This window comes from Simochromis diagramma, unplaced genomic scaffold (genome assembly GCF_900408965.1).
Source record: "Simochromis diagramma unplaced genomic scaffold, fSimDia1.1 OVJJ01000395.1, whole genome shotgun sequence".
Taxonomy (NCBI): Eukaryota; Metazoa; Chordata; class Actinopteri; order Cichliformes; family Cichlidae; genus Simochromis; species Simochromis diagramma.
This window is the reverse complement of record NW_024386844.1, coordinates 130,480-152,606: the sequence shown is the minus strand read 5'-3', so window position 1 is coordinate 152,606 and position 22,127 is coordinate 130,480. Positions and strand designations below refer to the sequence as shown.

At 43.8% G+C, this 22,127-nt stretch overlaps 3 protein-coding genes and 1 long non-coding RNA gene across 4 annotated transcripts; 1 reads left to right on the top strand and 3 right to left on the bottom strand.

The window, feature by feature from the left end:
• Positions 1 to 627: 627 nt before the first annotated feature.
• Positions 628 to 4,488, bottom strand: LOC120732013. The gene is made up of 7 exons (XM_040029396.1): positions 4,120 to 4,488; positions 2,799 to 2,840; positions 2,453 to 2,719; positions 2,133 to 2,372; positions 1,873 to 2,049; positions 1,173 to 1,298; positions 628 to 1,054 (listed from the first exon to the last, which is right to left on the bottom strand). The coding sequence occupies exons 1-7, from the start codon at positions 4,148 to 4,150 to the stop codon at positions 1,050 to 1,052; spliced, it is 888 nt and encodes a 295-aa protein (XP_039885330.1). The 5' UTR covers positions 4,151 to 4,488; the 3' UTR covers positions 628 to 1,049.
• A 2,790-nt stretch (positions 4,489 to 7,278) lies between these two features.
• LOC120732011 lies at positions 7,279 to 8,306 on the bottom strand. The gene is made up of 2 exons (XR_005695477.1): positions 8,019 to 8,306; positions 7,279 to 7,848 (listed from the first exon to the last, which is right to left on the bottom strand). It is a non-coding gene; the product is annotated as an uncharacterized LOC120732011 (long non-coding RNA).
• Positions 8,307 to 11,549: 3,243 nt separating this feature from the next.
• LOC120732009 lies at positions 11,550 to 15,137 on the bottom strand. The gene is made up of 5 exons (XM_040029392.1): positions 14,253 to 15,137; positions 12,664 to 12,705; positions 12,315 to 12,584; positions 11,995 to 12,234; positions 11,550 to 11,905 (listed from the first exon to the last, which is right to left on the bottom strand). The coding sequence occupies exons 1-5, from the start codon at positions 14,281 to 14,283 to the stop codon at positions 11,685 to 11,687; spliced, it is 804 nt and encodes a 267-aa protein (XP_039885326.1). The 5' UTR covers positions 14,284 to 15,137; the 3' UTR covers positions 11,550 to 11,684.
• A 412-nt stretch (positions 15,138 to 15,549) lies between these two features.
• Positions 15,550 to 16,216, top strand: LOC120732008 (CST complex subunit CTC1-like). Its single transcript, XM_040029391.1, has 2 exons — positions 15,550 to 15,704; positions 15,848 to 16,216. Exons 1-2 carry the CDS (start codon positions 15,619 to 15,621, stop codon positions 16,182 to 16,184), a joined length of 423 nt encoding a protein of 140 aa, XP_039885325.1. The 5' UTR covers positions 15,550 to 15,618; the 3' UTR covers positions 16,185 to 16,216.
• Positions 16,217 to 22,127: the final 5,911 nt, after the last annotated feature.

The window sequence follows — 22,127 nt, the reverse complement described above, 5'->3', positions numbered from 1 at the left end:
TGAATGAACGCTCGACTCTGGGAAAAACAGCTACTGACTCAGGTGACTTCACCATTTATCTGCTTTTGATGTGACTGCTGCGTCTCACACAGGAGAACTTTCTCCCGTCACTTTGGTGACTCTGCATCTTCATCAGCTCCTCGTGCGTCGTGTGGAATCCAAAAGGTGGCCTAACCTCATCTTTGATCTCTCTCTGAGCGACTTGTCAACTTTATTTTTCACCAAACACACCTGGATAAACAAAATTTCCCACATTTATGTTGGAAAAGGGCAGACGTTTATACTAACCTGAACTGACTCACACTATGTACCAATCACATTCTTCCAGTGCAGCGATCTGTTGAAGCTGCAGGATCAGTGCCACGGCTGTCTGACACTGTCACTGTCCCATTTTTCAAACAGTGACTCGACCACAGAGACCACAGTAAAGGTTTAGTGGAAACCAGTGACAACGTTAACTGTAAAACAGGAAACTAGCGACAGAGCTGCAGACCTGCTGTGGATCCTGCGTTCCTGTCCCACTTTCAAAACTTTTGATATATTTGAGGTAAAAATATTTTTTCCATGACCACATGCTACGACCTCAAAGTAGTGATGCTGTTTAAAACAAACAAAAACAGAATCCAATGATTTTCAAGTCTCATATTCTCTCAAAGACAGAAAACCAAACACATGTCAGAAGTGTCATTTTGTAATGCTCCTGTACAGCCTCGCCTTTTAACATCATTCTGGAAATGTCTGTGAACTGAGGACAGCAGCTTTTGGACTTTTTGGGAGTGGGATGTTGCTCCATCCATGTCTGATGGAGGGTTTTAGCTGCCCAGCAGTCCTGGCTCTTCTTTGTCCTGCTTCTGGTTTCATGATGCTCCAGATGTTTTCATTGATGAAAGATCAGGACTGCAGGCAGGCCAGTTCAGCACCTGACTCTCCTACTATGAAGCTGCGCTCCTGGAATAGGTGGTGTGGTGAACTGTGTTCATTGACAGTCATTTCTGGAAGTGTTCCTCCTCCAGCTGTTGGTCTTTGGTACCACTTGGTTTTCTCTTCTTTTAACCTGTAGAGACACAGGTCAAATACTCATGGCAGCATGAAGAGGAGAAAGTCTCATCTTCTTCAACTCTCAATTTCTCTTGCTTTTATCGCTCATTTATGTCACCTGCTAGAATGTGTACCTGTAGTGTTTATGCTCAGGCTGGAGTAAATCACTTCTGGTTGGATGACTGACATCTTATTGGCTGACTCTCTAATGGTGACCTCGGCATATGTGACATCATTTGTAGAGGCTGGCTGGTGTCTCCCTGCAGAAATGATGTGATGTGAATGAACGTTGGTGATCACTTCACTGCTGTAGGATGTTTAGAAGACCTTCATAGACAGTCTGATGTTACAGGTACAGGATTCAGAAGCAAAGACTCGTTGATTATGGATTAAGCAGAGCCATGATGGCAGCATCAGAGTGATGAGACCACAGAACACTGTTCCTGTATCATACCACCTTAACAAGTGACAGCCAATCAGGAAAAACAACCCAAACTGGTGTTTGTGTCTGTGGGGTTTTAGTCTGAATCTCATTTCTAGGGAGCGATCCTAAAATTGAAACCCTGATGGAAGCTGTCTGGACCTGACTTTGAATGAGAGATAAGCCCAGTTTATATCAGTAATACTTTTCATTTTTATGGACCCACTTCCAGAACTTTTAAAACTTTTCAGTTGGGCCATGGGAACGCATCAGTCTAAAGATGTTGGGACCCAGTGCTCTACAAAATAAATGCAGACAGGAAAGTCCCTCAGATTTTCTCAAGTGAAATTTCAAAATATTTTAATTTGCTGCTTGAACCAGAAGAGCCCAGGTGGGTCAGACAGATGTCATACCTGTGTGTTTCTTCCAAAGAAGCTGAAGTAGAACCAAAACCAGAACCACAAGGACCAGAGAACCTACAGTAACTATGACTGGGATGATGAAGGAGGGATTAGGAAGAGGAGGAGGAGAACAGGAGATATGGATGTTTGCTGATGTTTTTGTTGTTGTTGGTGTTGGTGTAGTAGGATCTGCAGGAAAGATATGAAGCTGGGTCATTCAGTTTGTTATCAGCTCAACAGGTTTAAGCTTTAAGAGGAAACAGTGTTCTGACCTCTGACCCTCAGAAAGCTCTGAGGAGATGATCCAAACTCATCAGTAGAACACCAGTAGAGACCTTCATCAGACTGCTGCACGTTAATGGTGATTATGTGCTCTGATGTAGGTCCAACAGGACGTCCATTAAAGTAGAAATAAGCTGCGACTGTGCCACCAATTTTGTTTTTACAGCGTAGAGTGACATCACTTCCTGTCCTCACAGGAAGTGCAGGGATCTCCAGGATCACTTCTTTATCTGAGGAAAAGACCCACAGAGTGATGTAGAGGTGGTATAACAGTGTGCTGTTAGTCTGATGAAATGAATGACTTCATTACCTGATACAGTGATGTTGACTTCTTCACTCTTCTCTCCAGCTTCACCTTCACACCAGTAAACTCCACTGATTGGCTTGAACTCATCAAAAAAACAGGATGGACCATTGAACCTCCCGAAGCCCCGCCCACCCACTCCACATGACTCAGTCCCACTTCCTGTGTCCCTCTTCACCGTCCATCCATCAGAGCCCAGCTGACCGTCACATGTCAGAGACACTGAGGCTGCTGTGAAGAACTGCTGAAGGTTTGGACTGACGCTCAGAGAGACTGGAGGACAGACGGACAGTTTCTATCAGTGTTTACACTCAGTGTTTGTCCTGGACCATGGTGCACTTCATCTACTCACCTGCACAAACAGTCAGTGCAGACAGCAGCAGCACACACACACCTGCAACAGGAGGTCAGAGGTCACTGAAGGTCAGAGGGCAGGAACCTGTTTCAATCTGGTCTTGTTCCAAAAACATCACATTAAAGGGGGGAGACCTTTAATTCACTTTGAAGGTTCTGTTTAGGTTTTAAAAGTACATTTAGACTTATAAACATCACACAAAGCGCCAGATCAGTTTTAACACATGCTGACGAAACCATGTTGGTACACTTGGTCTGAATGAGGTGGGCGTCATATCTGTTTTGACACTCTAACACCCTGCACCTAAACATTTCCCAAACTAAGCAGATTTTGGGGAATTGTTGATTATTGGAAGCAGAAGAGAAACTGCTCCCCACTCAGGCTTCATGAAGACTCAACTTGGGGTGGATGGGCAATGGGGAATAAAAGAGTAAGGGGTACAGCAGGCAAGAAAAGCATTCTCAGGATTAAACAGTCAGAACTTATAAACCAAATTCATGGGATAAGGGTTAGTTGTTTATTCAGCATCAGCTGATGAATAAAAACCTGGAGAAGCTGCTTCATTGATCTTTATTCACAGGTTTGAGTCCCAGATTGCTTCTGTTTGAAGCTCATCATGAGAAAAATAACAAAATACACAAAAGTAAGGTAAATGACAAAAAACAGCCTCCAGTCCTTTCATTAGAGTCCACATGAAGGAAAGTTTGCTCTCTATAGTGGAAGTGAAGACTACATAACAGAGTCAGACCAGAGGAGCATGTGGTACCTGCAGCTAGCAGCTGTGGTTTCCTGAATGAAAGTTGATCTTCGATAAAAAAAGAGGTTGCCTGACTTCTCTGCAAGTCAACATGTTACAGACAACAAACTGGATATGAAGGTCCAACTCTCTGAGTCCAGAACACACGATGGATCTGAACTTTGAGATGAAAATAGGTTCTGAGCAGCAAAACGTACAAACTGTTGATGAGACAACTTCAAGTCACGTACAAACACACTTTCATTGTCCTTCTTTCACCTGTCAGGAACAAATTTCTCTTCATTTGGTGCCTCTGAGTTAAAAGTGTGAGCTGCCGTAAAAAAACAAACACATTTTACTTGATTTCTGTCAAACTTGACGAACAAATATCAAATAAAACAACAAAAACACTAAAGAAGAAGAGTGAACTCTTCTTCTCGCATAAACGTAACTTCAGACTTTGGACCTGAAGAGATTTCATTTTAGAGTCAGTCAGTGAGAGCATCCAGCACACACTCTGTCACTGTGTTATAAGATAAATGAACGCTATGAGTGAGTGAAGGATTTCAGCGTTTGACTCACCGAGGAGCAGAGACACAGATGAAGTCTTCATGTTGTCAGGACGACGACTGGCAGCAGAGTGACACCTTCAGCTTCACCACTTCCCTGTCAAGATCATCACGCTGCTGCTTCTGGACAGCGAGGACGAGGAAGAGCTGGTGATGCGCAGTTAGCTGATTTGGATCAAAGCTAGCTCCTTATTTGGTACAGAGGAGGGAAGTAGAGGGCGGAGGTGGCTGTGAGCTGGGGTTTAAGAAGCTGCTGTACATCCAATCATCCAATCAACACTTAGGAACTCTTTCAAACCAGCAATCAGCAGCATCCACCTGCCTCAACAGTCAACACACACATATCCATACTCACATCTCAGAGAAAGCAGAGAAAGATGCACACCATCCCGTGGGAGGAGCCAAACGTCTAAAAATATTTGACCATGTGATCATGTATCATGAAATTTACCCCCACCCCAAAATCAAACATTTCTCCCCTAAAAGAAATGGACTTGGGGTTCAGAGTGTGTTTGGGGAGTGTGGGTTCATCTTGTCTCCACACTGGGTGAGTGCTGATTATTTGTATATGTGTGTATGAGGGTGGTGTATGTTTGTGTCTGTGTGTGCATGTTTGTCTATGTCTATGTGTCAAGTCAGGTCTCACATACTGGCTCACTCCCGGCGGCTGCTTGGCAGGGCCTGGCATCCGTGACTCCGTCAGGCCCCTTTGGGGGGTGGAGGGCCCTCAAACCTCGGGCCTCGGTCTGCTCTGGTGCAGCTGGCTGCCGGCCCTCTCTGACTTCTGCACCGTGGCTACTGGTGACATCCCATATAGGCATCTCTTCAGCTCTTTCAAGGAGGGTGGAGCATCTGCCCATCCGGTGGTCCTGGGGGGGGCTGAATCTATGACTCCCCACACTCACTATCAGATCTTTACACGGAAAAACCTTTTGAATACAAGTGCACACAGGTGTGTGTCAAGATGAACCGAATCAACCTTTTGGGACTGCAGGGAGGGCACTGGCTGCCTCGAGAGCGAAATGCCGTGACCTGTTATTGGAGATACAACATCAGGAAATCTTTATATGGTGTTAATCTGCTGTGCTCAGAAAATGGCACAGCTCATGGTGTGTTTGAAAAGCTGGGAAATCTAATATTGGATGCACTTAAGCTGCAACTGGGAACCAGCAAGGTAACACATTCACATTTAATGAAGTTTCGTGTGAGTGAGCAAGTATTTCACTGAGGCAATTCAGTTCAGGGGGATGTGTAGGCTGGGATATCATCCACGTAGGCTTCTAGTTGAACAGCGTTGACCAGCCTCATCAGGAATGTTGCTCGTTCACGTCTGCTAAATTTTTAAATCAAAACTTCAATTATATTGTACGAAATGGTCAGGTGTGACAAAAGCATGTATGCATGATTACAGTTTTTACTGCCACGAGGACTGGACCGGATTCTGGACCGGAGTTTTTCCCATTTTGTGGATAAGCTGTCGGTCCACCGTTTACCTCAGCTGTCAATGCTGGAGCTGAGAAATGTCCACTTTTATTTACTCTCAAACAGGGTGTAAAACTTTGTGCAAGTTAATAAAGCTCACTGCTGACCGAGGACAGCCATGCTGAGGTGAGCTGTCGACGATATGCTAAACTGTTGGTTAGCGTTGGTATTAGCCTCTGTTAGCCTGTGCTAGCTGCAAACAGCAGCTAACAGAGGCTTTTCCACTTTCCTTGAAGTGGATCCTTCATCATTTGTTTGTATTCATGTGTTTTTGGCAGTTCTAGTAAATTGTAAACTCAGTCAAGAAAATCTAGATAAATAACAGATTTGTGTATGAAATGTTTTTAAGTATAGTTTTTAAAGTACTTCATCTGCAAACAGACTGTTTTTCAATGAGGCCTAATACTTTTCTTATGTTGAAAGCTGATAGAGGACAGGGTTTGATGAATGTCTGTGAGGGATTAGAGATTCAGAACAGAAACGCTAAGGCTGCCAGTGTTTGTCTTTATACCATTTTTCTTGTATCCACTGATATTAGCTAATAAATGTACGGTCTGTACATTTCTTCTGTGTTTGATGATGATTTATTTGTATAAACGAAAAAACTAGCTGTCACAACACAAATCAGTCAAATGTCTGATGTTTTACATATGTATATGTGTTACAGTGCTGCATTTCTGTCCTGACCTTTGACCCCATGCTCAGACGAAAGGTTCACACAGGCTGGTGTGTAAAAACAGCTAACAATGCATTTCTGTGTAAAGCATCATTTGTAGTAAACATTTAATGCCTGTTTCAGTTTTACACAACCTGATGGAAAAGAGAAGGAGAGCAAAGGTCAGTGAAGGGAACGACTGTAGTGCAAATACAGGTGATGTCAGTGAGGATGTGACCCTGCTGCCCTCTCCTAAACAGAGGAGACATTGTTACCCCAATACTGTCAGGCCAACATGAGTCAGCAATAAAACAGGGAAGATGTGGGGTTAATGCGCGCTAATGTTAAAGAAGATTGTGTCACAGGGTTTTAGAGAAGCATTACATGTTAACTACAGTAGCTCCATAATGAATGAGTAACACGGGAAAAAGCTGTCCTGTAAAATTCAAACAAATCAAACAGTTGGAGCTGTTTAGTAAAGGAGCCGCCTACTAATATCATGTAAAAATGTTTAAGAATTCAAGAAATTTGTTTCACCTTCTTGTACACAAACCAAAGAAACTTCCAGACATTTCACCAGAAAAAGATGAATCTGTTGATCTCACAGTTTTCCATGCTTTCATCTCCTCCAGTCTCCTCATGTAGTGCAGACTTTACTCAGTCAAGAGTCCAGCTCGTTCAAAACTCTGCTGCCACACTTTCAGCATATTTAAAAATCAGCGCTACACTGGCTACCTGTGATTTTACCATATTAATGGCTACTTTTAAAGCGTTCCTTGAGCTTGTTGAGACCCACATTACAAATGATGTTACATCCTCAGATCAGAGCCCCAAATAAAGCTTATTGTTATTCATTTTTTTATTATTGGCTCCAATGGAGAGGTTGTTGTTCAGTTCCACCTGGAAACACAGATCCCGTTTGAGTTGCCTCAGGAAGCTCATCTAGTGCAAAACTGCCAAATCAAACATGCTGAGCTACCGGCTCCACCTGTTTATTATTTATTAATAATACATTATAGAATGTGTTACTGTTTATCTGCAAGACCTTCATTAGGAACCTGGAATTTTAAATCATTATGCTATTATTATCATTTCAAAATGCCAATCACTGGCTGTCACTACAGGTCTGTGCTGGACTTTCAGTAACAGTCACTTCCATGCAACAACTGCCTGAAGCATAGTACACTAAAAACTCATTCTTTACAAATCCCTTTGCATCTCTGGCAAAAGCCTGCTTTTAGTAAATGGTAGAAGGACTGGTTCTTATGTAGCACTTATATAGCGCTACTCTGACGCCACAGCCAGGGTTCAGTTTATCAGCAAGAGATTTTTATTTAAACAAAGGAATAAACTGAAGGCTTATTTTTGGCCAAGACAAACATCAAAGTTGAAGGCAGCTGGACATTTGGATGCAGAATGTACACTTTTTAAGCCATGGCAAGAAAAACAGATGACCAGGGCCTTCATACTGAAAAACAGGACAAGCTCTAAATCTTAGCAGGGAGCTGACGGGACTGGAGAGCTGCTCGATCTGGCAGAGAGAAAATCCTCTTCTTCCCATCCTCCTTTAAATTTGATCTGGGAAACTCCATCAATAACTCAGCCCTGATGCACAAGAGAACGAGAATGAGTAGATGGTTAAAAGAGAATCCAGGAGATGGAAAGACAAGTAGAATAGAGGAGCAAAGAAATTATCACAAGGATCCACAGTGGACAAAGGGTCATAATCATATTTTGTGAAGCAATAACTTGTTGGATAACAGCTGAATGTGTACCTGCAGTGTCCTCAGACTGGAGAAAACAACATGTGAGTGTGTATCTGTAATTTTATTGGCTGATTGTCTGAAGTTCATATCCTGATAGGTGACTTGACTCAGACTTGATGACAGCGTCGTTTCTGCAGGAATGAGAAAGACGAGGATTTAAACACGAGACAAATAATAAAAGATTCTAAACCGAAGACGTCTGCCAGCATGGAGCACAAACTGGGAGTCATCAGGACGCTACAACACAGAGCGAACACCATCCCCACAGACACAGCGGCCAGGAGGAACATCACATCAAGAAGGCCCTGAGTAAATGTGGTTATCCCAGCTAGTGATGTGTCGGTCGCGAAGGAAACTCTCAGAGCCGACTCTTTGACGTGAACAACACGAGCCGGCTCCTTATCGCGAGCCGTGGTTTTTTTTTTCTCTCACCCTCTCTCTCTCGCACTTTTTTCCGCTTCACTGAGCAGAGGGGGGAGGGGCGGTAGTTACACTCAGTAGCACAGGAACAGAGCGGGAGGGAGAGAGAAAGAGAGCAGGGACAACAAGGTCACATTAGAAAGGTATAGTAATCATCCACAACTATTTTCAGTTGCAGATGATAAAGGATTCAGAAAGTTTATTCATGCCGGCCCATATGACAGAGAATATGCATCTTCTGTTTGTTTTCATATTATAATTTATATTTAATTGTGTTGTGGTTTGCAGTGTTTTGTGTTGTTTCACTTTAAATTTGTTTAAAAGGAAAAAGCTGAAAATTTAAATAGTTAAAAGTTGAAATGTGAATAGTTGGTTTTTGTATTATATGATTTATTTATTACATTTTATGTGGGAGTGAAAAAATAAAAGTATATTTACGGTGGCCCCTAGAGACAAAGTACGTACGAAACACAACAGAAGTGCTCCAGGACACTAGGGGGCAGTGTTGAGCTTTTGTTACCTAGAGGCTACACAAGCCAGCAAGTACCAACGACCGGATTTGGTGTGTGGTAGTAACAGGTAAATGAACATATTTTTTAATTATTTGAATAATTAGTGCCTGTGTATAAATACACAAACAATACACACATGCTTTCATGCTTTCAATTGTGTAATTTAAGTGATCTGCTCTGTTTTGAAGTTCAGTTAAAGCTAGAAATGTGTTTTGGAGTTTGCACGTGCTTTGTGTCATGGTCCTCGTGCCTCGCTGGCTCACTCTGTGTTTGGCAACATGTTTTGTTTGTTTTTTTTCCTTTGCGCTCTCTCTCCTCTGCTGGGGCGGTGCTCGTTACGGGCTCCCGCCCCTGGCCCACGCACCTGTGCTCACCGTCACACCTGCAGCCAATCCCAGCTGATTTGGAGCACTATTTATGACGGCGGACCTGAACCTGTATCTGTGAGTTTGAGACTATCCCTAACCTGGGGCCCGTTCTTCGTACGTCGCTTACTACATCCAAGATCAAATGACACATCCAAGATCAAATCATCGCGCTAACCGTGAGCTCGCTAATCTGGTTCTCCGAACACACCTGCTGTTGACGATCAGTACAGCTGGATGAAGTAATGTGAGATCACTGGGTGTCGTAAAAGGGGCTACGCATCGAGAGTAGAAACATTGATCGGCAACCCTCTGATTGGTCGGCGAAAATGTCGAAGGAGAGCGCTCGGTATTTTTCGGCAGCAGAGCAAGAACTCTTGAGTGAGGGATTTCAGGAGTTTCAGAGTTTAATCAGAATGCAAGGGAACACTGCAAAGGCTGCGAAAGCAAGGAGAGAGGGCTGGCAGAAAGTTGCTGACAAATTAAACTCGTAAGTAATTTAATAATAATAATAATAATTGAGTGGATTTATATAGCACTTTTCAAGGCACCCAAAGCGCATGATAATGCCACTATTCAGTCACTCTCACATTCACACACTGGTGGAAGCAGCTACAGTTGTAGCCACAGCTGCCCTGGGGCAGACTGACAGAAGCCAGGCTGCCATATCGCGCCATCGGCCCCTCTGGCCAACACCAGTAGGCGGTAGGGTAGATTTATCATATCACACTATATTATCCAATATTATATTACATTATATTATGTTATATTATATCCCCTTTCACATTAGAGCCACAACAGGACCCACTAGAACATGGGAACAAGTAAAAGTGAAATATAAGAATATTCTACAGAATGGTAATATTTATCACTTATATTGCTTTTAGTCTCTTGGAAAGAGACCCTGAAATAATCTGTTAGTTTGTTCATAACAGCAACCAAGAAAAGGGCAGAGCAAAAAAAAGACAGGTGGTGGTCCTGCACCCCCTCGTCAACAAGTTGGTTAAGTGAATAATACCCTCACGGGAAAATCGATATCTCTCTATGAGCACACTGTCGCGCTGAGCTAAAGGATCCTGTCTGTCCCGCAATACACGCTGAATTCTGAAAACTCTCCTTATCAATCTTGCACCTTCTGCAATGGATGGCTCGCGTAAACGGACAGGACATGGCTGCGACAGGCTTCCCAAATCCACCTTCGCTTTTATAGCCGTGGTCTCCCATCTTGATTACACGAAGTAATTTGCAATTACTACTCTAACATATGAATTACATCTGTAATAATCACATACATGTAATAGAATGTTAATAGTACATTTCCCTTTTTTAGGAAATGACCTGTATGTATCTGTGTGAAATCAATAAATGGATCAAGTACTGCATTATCTTTAGTTACATTGATAATATTTATTTATGGTGAAACAGTGGTGGAATATTGCTGTTGCTTTCGTATACATGAAGCGGACATACCTGCGTGGCCGCGATCTAATCCTGTTTACATAAAGTAAACCTGCTCCCGAGCAGGTTTACGCTTACGGCTCTGTTGCTATGACAGCAAGTCCCGGATGAGCTTCGGAGAACCGAACGATCCAGGATCACGCGAAATCGTCAACAATCTAATCCAGCTAACTTACTTAGCGAGGTACGAAGAACGGACCCCTGGACGTCTCTCTCTGTGTGTATATAGATCTGCCCTGGACCCGAGCGAGTGTGTGTTGTGTTGAACACTGAGAGCTGTAGGGATAACTGCCCCCCGGACCCTGACACGTCCCCCGCACAGTTATATATTCTCATTGGGTATCACTGTAATAAACCCTGTCTTACCAAGGATACCTGGCTTGCGTGACCTGGTTTCAAACAGTGACACCCTAGGGGGCCGTATATATTTATATATAACAGACCACAGGTTTTTTTTTACAAATCTTTGTGCATAATTTTGTATTGTTGTTAATAATAAATTCATTTAAAGCAACAAAACAACCTATAGAGCCGGTTGGGAGCTGAAAGAGCCAGATCTTTTTAGTGAGCCGAAAGAGCCGGTTCTCTAAAAAGAGCTGGAAATCCCATCACTAATTCCAGCTGGACTTTTGTCAAAATCTGTAGTGATCCTGTTGTGTCAGGAGTATCGGAGCAGTTGAGATCCATTTTTTCTAAACACTGGGTCTGTGTGGAATTTAAACCCCAAAACACGCTGCGCCAAAAATTGTTCCACCCCAAGGATCGGGTCTTATACTTTATCAATAAAAGTGTCTCTATATGTTTCATGTAAGATAGGTTCTCTGCTAAGCAATGTGAATGGGGACAGTTTATAATTGAATTATAGTATATAATTACATAATTATTAAGGAAAATTTATTTTTCCATGTAAAATGTTTCATCTAATGAGCTCTGGGGGGGTTGACACACTTTATACCTATTTTTTTGTTCCAAAACAGCAAAGCTGCAACCAGAATAAGATCCAGAAGACCCAGAGAACCCAGAGCAGCTACAGGTGAGATGATGGAGGAGGACGATGTAGAAGGAGGGGAATTGAGATTGGTAATTGTTGTTGGTGGTGGTTTGGTGGCACTTGGTGAAATGGTGGTGGTGTCATAGACATCTGCAGGAGAGATGATAAAACTGGGTCATTGAATTTATTATAAGCTCAGCAGATTGGCTTTAAACAGGAAGTGATGTCAGTGTTCTGACCTCTGACCCTCAGAAAGCTCTGAGGAGATGATCCAAACTCATCAGTAGCACACCAATACAGACCTTCATCAGACTGCTGCACGTTAATGGTGATGTTTTTCTCTGATGTAGGTCCAACAGGACGTCCATTAAAGTAGAAATAAGCTGCAGCTGTGCCACCAATTTTCTTTTTACAGCGTAGCGTGACATCACTTCCTGTCAACACAGGAAGTGCAGGGATCTCCAAAATCACTTCTTTATCTGAGGAAAAGACCCACAGAGTGAGTTAGAGGTGGTATAACAGTCTGCTGTTAGTCTGATGAAATGAACGACTTCATTACCTGATACAGTGATGTTGACTTCTTCACTCTTCTCTCCAGCTTCACCTTCACACCAGTAAACTCCACTGACTGCCTCGCTTTGCTTATCAAGCAAACAGGATGAACCATTTAACCTCCCGAAGCCCCGCCCCCCTGCTCCACATGACTCAGTCCCACTTCCTGTGTCCCTCTTCACCGTCCATCCATCAGAGCCCAGCTGACCGTCACATGTCAGAGACACTGAGGCTGCTGTGAAGAACTGCTGAAGGTTTGGACTGACGCTCAGAGAGACTGGAGGACAGACGGACAGTTTCTATCAGTGTTTACACTCAGTGTTTGTCCTGGACCATGGTGCACTTCATCTACTCACCTGCACAAACACTCAGTGCAGACAGCAGCAGCACACACACACCTGCAACAGGAGGTCAGAGGTCACTGAAGGTCAGAGGTCATTTAAAGAAAGACTGAGGCTGCACAGTTTTTTTTTTGTTGTTGTTTTTTTTCTCTCAGGAAACTTTTTAATCTCCTGAAGTATCTGCCACAACCTAAGGAGCTTGGAAAGAAAAGCGTCTGGACTTCTTAAGTTGCTTGAAGACGTTTCACCTCTCATCTGAGAAGCTTCTTCAGTTCTAGGATCAAACGGTGAAGAGACCCACATTTAAGCTCTGTGGGAGTTTCCCCCTGAGAGGGACAATGGACCCCCTGATGATCCTCTGCCTAATCACATGAGCCAAGGTGTGATAATGGGTGTGGGTCACAATCAGCCAGGGTTTTACTGCTACTACTACTTTCTTACTTTGAGTACATTTCATAGTCTGTACTCTTTTATTTACTTTTACTTGAGTTAATCAGTTGAATCAGTACTTCATCTTTTACTGGAGTATTTTTGAACAGTAATATTTGTACTTCTACTTAATTATGGAAGGTCTGTATTTTTGCCAGATCTGTGAGCCACGCAGATTAAACTACACAAACACCACCGTGCACTGTAACAGGAACAGGAAGTTATAAAATACCACCGAGACAGCAACGCAGGTTAGCCTGTCTTTTCCTGTTTTCTATACATTTTTTGATCAGATGGCAATCAACGGTAAACATCACAGTGCACAGCATTGTAAACAATGGAGAAGGAACTGTGCATGGATGAGCTTTCATTCATGTGCAGAGAAGAAAGTGTGGGACTAAGAAGCCACCCTTCAAAAGCACAGTTTTTATTTTCATATTTGCGGCCTGTTTCACTCCCACACTGCTGCTGTTTAAAGGTCATCATGTCAATGGGAATGGGAACTTTAACAGTCAAAACCGTCTGTGGTTGTTTGAATACACTCAGTCCTCTTAATGGAAAATTGGCTGTGAATAGAGGAAGTGAAGACTAGATAAAAGAGGGGACGCAGTCAGAGGACCCTGTGCTTCATGCAGTCAGAGGCTGTGGTTTCCTGACTGAAGAGATGTTTGATGAAAAGAGGTCAAGTCTCTTTTGTTCTTTTGGTCTTCATGTTGCTGACACTTAGCTGGGCAGAAGGTTTAATCGCTGACTTAGTCCAGACTATATGGTGACTTTCCTGCAGGACTCCAGGTTAAACTGCTGAGGGGCTGAACCTCTGAGAGGTTTGCAGTGATGATGAGATCGATTTAAACCGAAAAACTTTCATCATGCATGTTTGAAACCATTTTCTATCACTCTTCATACATTTCAGTTAAAACTGTGAGCTCCATTATTCAACATTAACATCACTTCTTGGTTCCTGCCCAACTTCACAGCCACCAATCAAATGAAACCAGAAAGACATAAGAAGGAGAATGAACTGTTCCTCTCGCCTTGACGAAAACTTTTCAGAATTTTTACATGAACTTTAAAGTCAGTAGCTGCGAGCTTGTAACTGCTGAAAGGTTGTTTTCCTGCCATATTGTTTGTTGGAGCTGTGATAAATAAATCGATGATTTTAGTGTTTGACTCACCGAGGAGCAGAGAGACCGATGCAGTCTTCATGTTGTCTGGATGACGACTGAACGTCAGTCTGAGCAGCAGAGAGACGCCTTCAGCTTCAGCACTTCCCCGTTAACAGTCTTCAGTACGTCACGCTGCTGCTGCATCACAAAGAGGCAGAGCAGCTTCTCCAGCAAACGTCAGTGAATGAGATGTTCCGTTGGGTAATTCAGGTCCGAATCTATAATCCTTTTAAAAAACAAATTCCCTTTTCCTACAAAATGTTAATTGAACTCACATGTAGTTATAAGGAAAAACAGACTGTATGTGTCCAAGTCCAAACTATAAATGTACATCATCACTTCAGCTCCATCTTTGTAGAACTAGTCAGTTTAAATCTGGTTTTACTATCTTAGAAAACATTATGAGTTGCAGCACTTTATAATAACTAAGAAGCTGTAAAATTAAAGGTGTTGAGGTGGCAGGCAGGATGTAGGACCCAAACGCAGGACCCAGAGACAGAATGATTAACTAAAGTGGCAGCTTTATTGCTGGAGAACATTCAAATAGAAATAGAAGAAAACAAAACTAGAAACTCAAAAACTCAAGCCCAAACTAGAAACCCGGGAAACTAGAAAATCAAACCAGGAAAGAGTGAACCAGAACCAGAAGCACATAGAAAACAAAACACAGTACAGTGAAGGTACAACACAACAACTAACAGAGAAACACAGGGCTTAAATACACAAGCAGGACTACGAGAAGATGGGGAAGAGGTGGTAACACATCTGGGACAAATCAGGCCTAATGACAGAAGGGAAGCAAAACCAAGCACACTGCACACAGGACAGGGACTATCAAAATAAAACAGGAAACACATGAGGCACAGACTTGATACTGAACAGAGGGAACACAGAGCACAGGGTTGACAAACTGCAACATGAGACACGACTGAACAAGAAAATCAGCATGAAGACAGCACTAAACCTTGAGTAAACATGAGGGCTACAGGAAGAAAACCCAAGTACTAGAAATCACAAAACAAACAAGAACTAGAGAGCTAGAAACACAGAATCATGAATCAAAATGATAAACCATGATGGAATTAATGATTAATAATAACACAAAACCAAACCTTGATGTTTAAATGGAACCAGTTTAATTGTACAGCCATCACCTTGGAAATAAACATTTTGTTATATTTGTTATGTTATTTAAACATTTTAAATTAACATTTTATCATCATCATTACCATCATCGTCTGATAAAGTCTGATAGGAGCAGGCTGCACATACATTGTTTATACATATACATATACATACTTTATTCTTTAAGTGTGTGTGTGTGTGTGTGTGTGTGTGTGCTGCAGGTTGTCTGGTGGGTGTGGTGCAGTTCACCATGGTGACAGAGAGATTCCTCCAATCAGATTTCCCCTCCTACCAACACCTGGACCAGGACAGGTTCACCACACACAAACACTGCAGGTACACACACACAACCTGCAGCATGCTGACTGCTCATTGGTCCATTCTCTGTGATGTAAGAGGGCGTCTGATTGGTTCAGGATGTGAGCTTCCTTCCTGGTTGTAAACATTACGAGTTAAATAAAGCTGGGTTCAATTCACAGGGTTTACCTGCAGTTCTCTCTGGAGCACCTGCACATCCTGAGTCCATCTGTTGCCATGGAGACACACTTGAGACACAAGGGGGAGGAGCCAGGAGGGGATGTCACTGCCAGGAAGCAGACAGTGGAAGAAGAAGAAGAGACTGCTGGGAGTAAGAGGAGGAGAAGAGAAGAAGAAGGAGCAGACTCCGGCAACCCCTGGCCCTGTGTCTCCATGGTGATCAGGGTGGAGCAGAAGGAGGGTGTGTCCTGGAGGAATACAGGGGCGGAGGCAGAGGATCAGGAGGCAGGGCTGAGACTGTGCTTCTCAGTGAAAGCTATATATATATATATGTATTAGGGGTGCAACGATACACAAAATTCACGGTTCGGTTCGATACTTTGGTGTCACGGTTCGATATTTTTTCGATACAAAAAAAAATGTTCATGCCTTTTTAATTTGTCATTTATTAAATTTTCACGGCACATTCCGCACCACATCTCTGTGCGTTCATCATTTGTTTGAAGCCAGCTCACCTCCTGCAACCACTTTTCCGAGAATAAGTGCTTCTTTTGTGGTTCGGACTCCTGACATTTGTTTGGAGGTGGAGGAACATCACAGTAATTGCTTAAAGGAGCTTCTTCGACATCTTTAAGAGTTCTAAACAAATGTCTCTCCTCCTCCTGAAAATCTTATGTATGCAAACACGCATTGCAACTTCTTATCTTGTGCGTGTTTTTTATTTTGACAGCGAATGCGCACCTGCGGACCACTTATGTGCAGCCCTGGTTATTTAGCTCGTCATATCGCAGTCACAGAAATTCTTTTGTCCATGAAACCATAAAGCTGCACTTTCTTTTTGCCTTATAGTCTGATTTGTCATAACTTCTCCGTTTTGTGGTAAGCTTTTCTTTGGCTGTCACTTCTTCACCCTGACCTGTCTTATTTGGCTCAGCAGAACTAAAATATATATCCTGCTGCTTTTACACACGCACTCACATAACGCTCAGCGATTCTCTGCGCGATCAACCTCTCACATGTTTAAGCTTGCTGCGGGAGATTTCACTTGTCATGTTTGATAGTAAGCTAACGATTAATAAGACGATGTCAAAGGAATTGGTGCACAAATTATCATCACTCACCAATCAGTGCTGTCGCTCTCTATACACAGTTCGCGCGATTGCAAAGTGAAAGCAAAAAACAAGCACAAATTCAAACGCGATTTCAATATGTCACATATTGACAGTGGCTCACCGATGCCAATGACATAATTACCCAGCTACATTTCTGAAAGAATGCAAAAGCATTGACATATATTTTTCCTTCCTATGATAGCCCGACAGGCAGGGCAGAGATAGATTTTGGTAGCCCGACTGGGGCTAGCGATTTTGCGAGCCCTGTATCTGATTGAGGAATCCCTCATCTTTGGAAAAGAGAGTTTATTACAGAGAAATGGCTCTTTCCAAAGTAAAAGCTATACTATACGCTTCTTCTGGGCTATATTCTCAGCAGCATATTAAACATATCAGGTCCCCATAAGGAGAATCATGTGCTAACGGCTGTCTAAATGACTCGGGTAAAGTTTGTAACATGCGTGCTTGTTGTTTTTGTCTTTGCACTAGGATGATGTCGGCTTAAATGTGCAGTCATATTCGTTGTGTTCCCACTAGTGCCGTCAGCGTAAATCTCGTTAAAATGACGTTAACGCCACAAAACGGCAAATCTCCGTTAACGAGCTACCGCGGATCGCCCCGTGCATGGGGCTGGACGGCCAACACGTTAACGAGCTAACTGCGCTAACACACTAGCTCCCACCCATGTAATTGAGCATTGCGTGGCACATCCAACATACTGTTTTACTTTTGTCCATCAGGGTCATACGTCACATGAAAACCAAAATAGTTCCAAACGCCAGATCTGAATGAGGGTGGGGGAGGTTCAATTTGCCATGTTGCAAGGAGAGCTTAACTTCTGTCTCGCTAGCTTGCCCTGCGCTCAGTGAATCTGCGTTCGACTACTCCGCCTAGGCTGCACTGTCGAGCGCAGATCCACTGAGCGCTCAACACAGACAGCATCGTCAGAAGGAAAGTTGATAAAATAAATTAAAAATTTTGTATTGTTCGATACATATGCGTACCGAACCGAAAGCACTGTATCGAACAGTTCAATATCGATACGAGTATCGTTGCACCCCCCCTTTTTTTTTTTTTTTTTCTTTTTTACCTGTCCCGTTTGGCTCTTTTGCCATCAGAATTATTGTCTAAAGGCAAAGAAAGATGCCCAACGGATTTACTTTACCAAATTGACCATCCCAGCATTGCCGTAATGGTCCATTTGATTCACCTTTTATTGTTTATTTTATTTTCACTTGCTGAATACGGGACAGACTTGACTGGGGGAAAGAAGGGGAGAAAGAAAGAGGGAAAGAAAAACAGCTGAGAAGAGGGACGGGGGAGAAGGGCAAAAAACAAAAACCAACAGAAAACAAAAAAACAAAAACACATATTGTTGCACCCCTAATATATATATATATATACATATATCAGTCTGGATCACATTCCAGTATTTTGTAGGCTGGTTTTCCTACAAAACACAACAAACATTAGCCCGCAAAGCCACAGTGAACAAAGCAGCATAGCAATGAATTCAATTCAAATCAATATAAGACTTATTTGTAACCTACATCAACAATTATGATAAATTACGTAATAACTACAACAGCAGACTGACCTTTGTGGAAATGCTTGGAGCAGACTAACATGTGAGCTGGACTGTTCAGGGACGTTATATTTGGTCTTTGAATGGCTGCAATCCAGGCCATCCGTCGGCTCTTTGTTACTTTGGAAACATGGCTCGAACAATTTCTCTTCCACGACGTAATCCGATAACAACCGATCTCTTTACCCGTCGGCTTCCCGTGGCTGTCATGTGACCGGCTGTTGCAGTTAATAATACAGCAGCTTCTTGCCATTTTTGTGTTTCTTTTTATTACTGTGTGACTGTTTTCGTGTGAAAGCCTGCGTGCGCTAGTACCGCTTGCCACTCGTTCCCACAATCCTTTGCGGTTTTACCCCAGAATGACGTCACATTTTCCATCTCTATTCTCTGTGTTTTCAGGCCGTCCCACCCACAGTTTTGTCCGTCTCAGATGTCTTAGACTGCAGGTAAACTGCTCGTCCCTCACTGAGTCGCCCCCTGTGGCCAGCTGAGGAACTGCAGCTGCAGCCTGCTTTAAACTCTTACTGGTGTGTGTGTGTGTGTGTGTGTGTGTGTGTGTTTCAGCTCAGAGCTGGTGTGTTTTCAGGGTGTGGTGTCTGAAAGGATCAGTGTGAACAACAGGACTGCCCACTCTGGACACACACACTCAGGTACAAACACACAGGTGGTTTGTGTATCAGGCTTTTTCTGCTGTGAAGTTTTAACATGGGAGTCTATGGGGGCGACTCACTGCTGCCTCTGCTGGACACTAGAGGAACTGCAGGCATCAGTGCTTCAGGTCTGAGTCTCAGGTCTGACTGTTAGCTGAATGTGTGTGTGCAGGTGTGCGTCTCACTCTTTGTGACCAAGCTGGGAGGAGTCTACAGGTGTACCTGGACTTAAGCCACACCCCCTACCCACCTGGCCTGTTGCCTGGTAACACTCTGCTGTTGTCTGGTTTCCAGAGGAGGCTGTCCAGGTGAGACACACATAGACAGGCTTATAAATGTTTGGACTCTTTATTTGGACTCATTTCCAACAATGTCACCCCCAATAAAGTTCTGGATTATCTTGCATTAATAGGCTGCTGGTTTTCTTTACTCGTTTCAGGTGTTACCAGCAAAATAGCTGTTTAATCATCTGGAAATGTACCCAGATTTATTTATTTAGACAGAGATCTTGACCCCCCAATGTTCAATACAAAGTCACGCCGATGGTTACGTACCTGTGTGGTTTACCTGTGTGTGTGTTTCAGGACAGGAAGTGTGTACTGCACGTACTTACCTGTCAGCTCCATAACTGTGGTCTCCCTGGGAGGCACCAGGTAAGTTTACAGGTAAAGTCTGGTTCACGTGTTTGTCGTGCTGTTGTTTATTTGTTTGTTTGGTTTCTATCAGCTCGGCCCAGCCTCCTCCTCCTGCTCCCATCATGCACCTGGGTGAGTGGGCTCTGAGCAGCAAGCAGAGGTGCGCTGTGGGACAGGTCAAAGGTCACGTGGTGTGTTTCCTGTTCCTGCAACTGCAGTGGAGCTGCTCGCTGTGTGGCAGCGTGTACACACAGGTACTGCATAAAATACACACAGTGTGTACAGGATGTGTTTAGTTGCAGTTTCTCGGGTGCAGTGAAAGTACTCAGAGTGCTTCATGTGTTGTTAGCGTGTTGGTGGTGTGTTAGTGTTGGTGCAGTAAGTAAAGTGTCGTTTTGGAGGAAACTGCTCACGATTTCAGGTGTGTGTGTTTACCTGTTGCTCTCTCTCTCTCAGGGCTGCAGCAGCTCTCAGTGTCACTCGACCTCGTCAGTGTTTCAGTCCAAAGCAAAGTAAGAGCAGCTTCCTGTTGAGCTCACCTGCTGATACGTGTTAATCTCCTGGATGAGTCAGGTGACAGTCACATGATCAAACCATGTCGCTCTGCTCTTCGATCAGGCTGGTGATCGATGACGGGACAGGTGAGGCTCACGTCTGCTTCTCAGCTGCTCTGGTTCGTGCTCTGCTGGGATTGGCTGATGCTCAGTGGGAGGGGCTTCAGAGAACACTCAGGGTCAGAGGTCACATCAGAGTCTTCCCTCGTGGGCAGAGCCAGGTCAGTAGCACCTGTCAGGTGTATATGTTTACCTGTCACAGGTTCTAGGTTCTAGGTTCTAGGTTCTTTATTATTTGTCACATGCATAGTTATACAAGTATAACACACAGTGAAATGTAGCCTGACACGCTCCTCGACATGTGCAAAAAAAAAAAAATTGGGGGGGGGGGGTGTAGAGGAAGAACATTATATATATATATATATATATGTAGTATATACATTGGGTGAATGTGCAGTAGTAGCAGCAAGCAGGTGAATTCTGTAAATTAATATGAATAGAATCTGACTATTTTACAGGATAGACAATATAAACATATTTAAAATTAAAGGAATTGAAATGTACATTGTGCCTTGGTTTAGTGTCTGGAAGAGTCCTGACTCAGTCAATTATAGATGATGTGAGAGGGCGGGTGTGTGTGTTTAGGGCACGGATGGCTTGGGGATAGAAGCTCCTCTTGAGTCTCTCTGTCCTTGCCCGGAAGATGCGGAACCTTCTACCAGATTGCAGAAGTTGGAACAGTTTGTTGCCAGGATGGGACGGGTCCTTCAGTATCTGCGCTGCTCTAGTCCGGCATCTCCTGGTGTAGGTGTCCTGAAGCGGGGGGAGAGCAATCCTGCAGCAGCGTTCTGCTGTACGGATCACTCTCTGGAGAGCTTTTTGGTCCTTCACACAGCTGTTCCCAAACCACGATGTCATGTTCTGTGTGAGGATGCTCTCCACAGCGCGTGTATAGAAAATCCTGAGGATCTTTGGAGAGACCCTGAACTTCCTCAGTTGTCGTAGGTGATACAGGCGCTGCCTAGCCTTTTTGGTCTGGACCTGAATGTGGGCAGCCCATGTCAGGTCTGAGGAGATGTGGACACCAAGATACTTGAAGGACTGCACCCTCTCCACTGGAGCTCCATTGATGATAATGGGCTTGTAGTCTCTGTGCTGACCCCTTCTGAAGTCCACCACCAGCTCCTTGGTCTTGCTGACGTTCAGCTGGAGGTGGTTGTCCTGGCACCACGATGCCAGATTCTTCACTTCATCCATGTAGGCCACCTCATCGTTGTTGGAGATGGCACCCAACACCACTGTGTCGTCAGCAAACTTCACAATGGTGTTGGAGCCATGGGTGGCCACACAGTCTGAAGTGTAGAGGGAGTAGAGCAGTGGCGAGAGGACACATCCCTGAGGTGCTCCTGTGTTGATGGTGATGCTGTTGGAGAAGCACCTGCCCACCCTCACCACCTGAGTTCTGCCAGTGAGGAAGTCCAACACCCACTCACACAGACGGCTGTTAAGTCCCAGATCCCTCAGCTTTGTGAACAGTCTGCAGGGCACTATTGTGTTAAACGCTGAACTGTAATCAACAAACAGCATTCGCACATAGTTACCCTGTTTCTTGTCCACGTGGCTGAGAGTGGTGTGTAGGACGTGGGCGATGGCATCCTCTGTGGATCTGTTGGATCTGTAGGCGAACTGCAGCGGATCTGTGGTGTCTGGGATGGAGGAGGAGATGATGTTCTTCAGCAGCCTCTC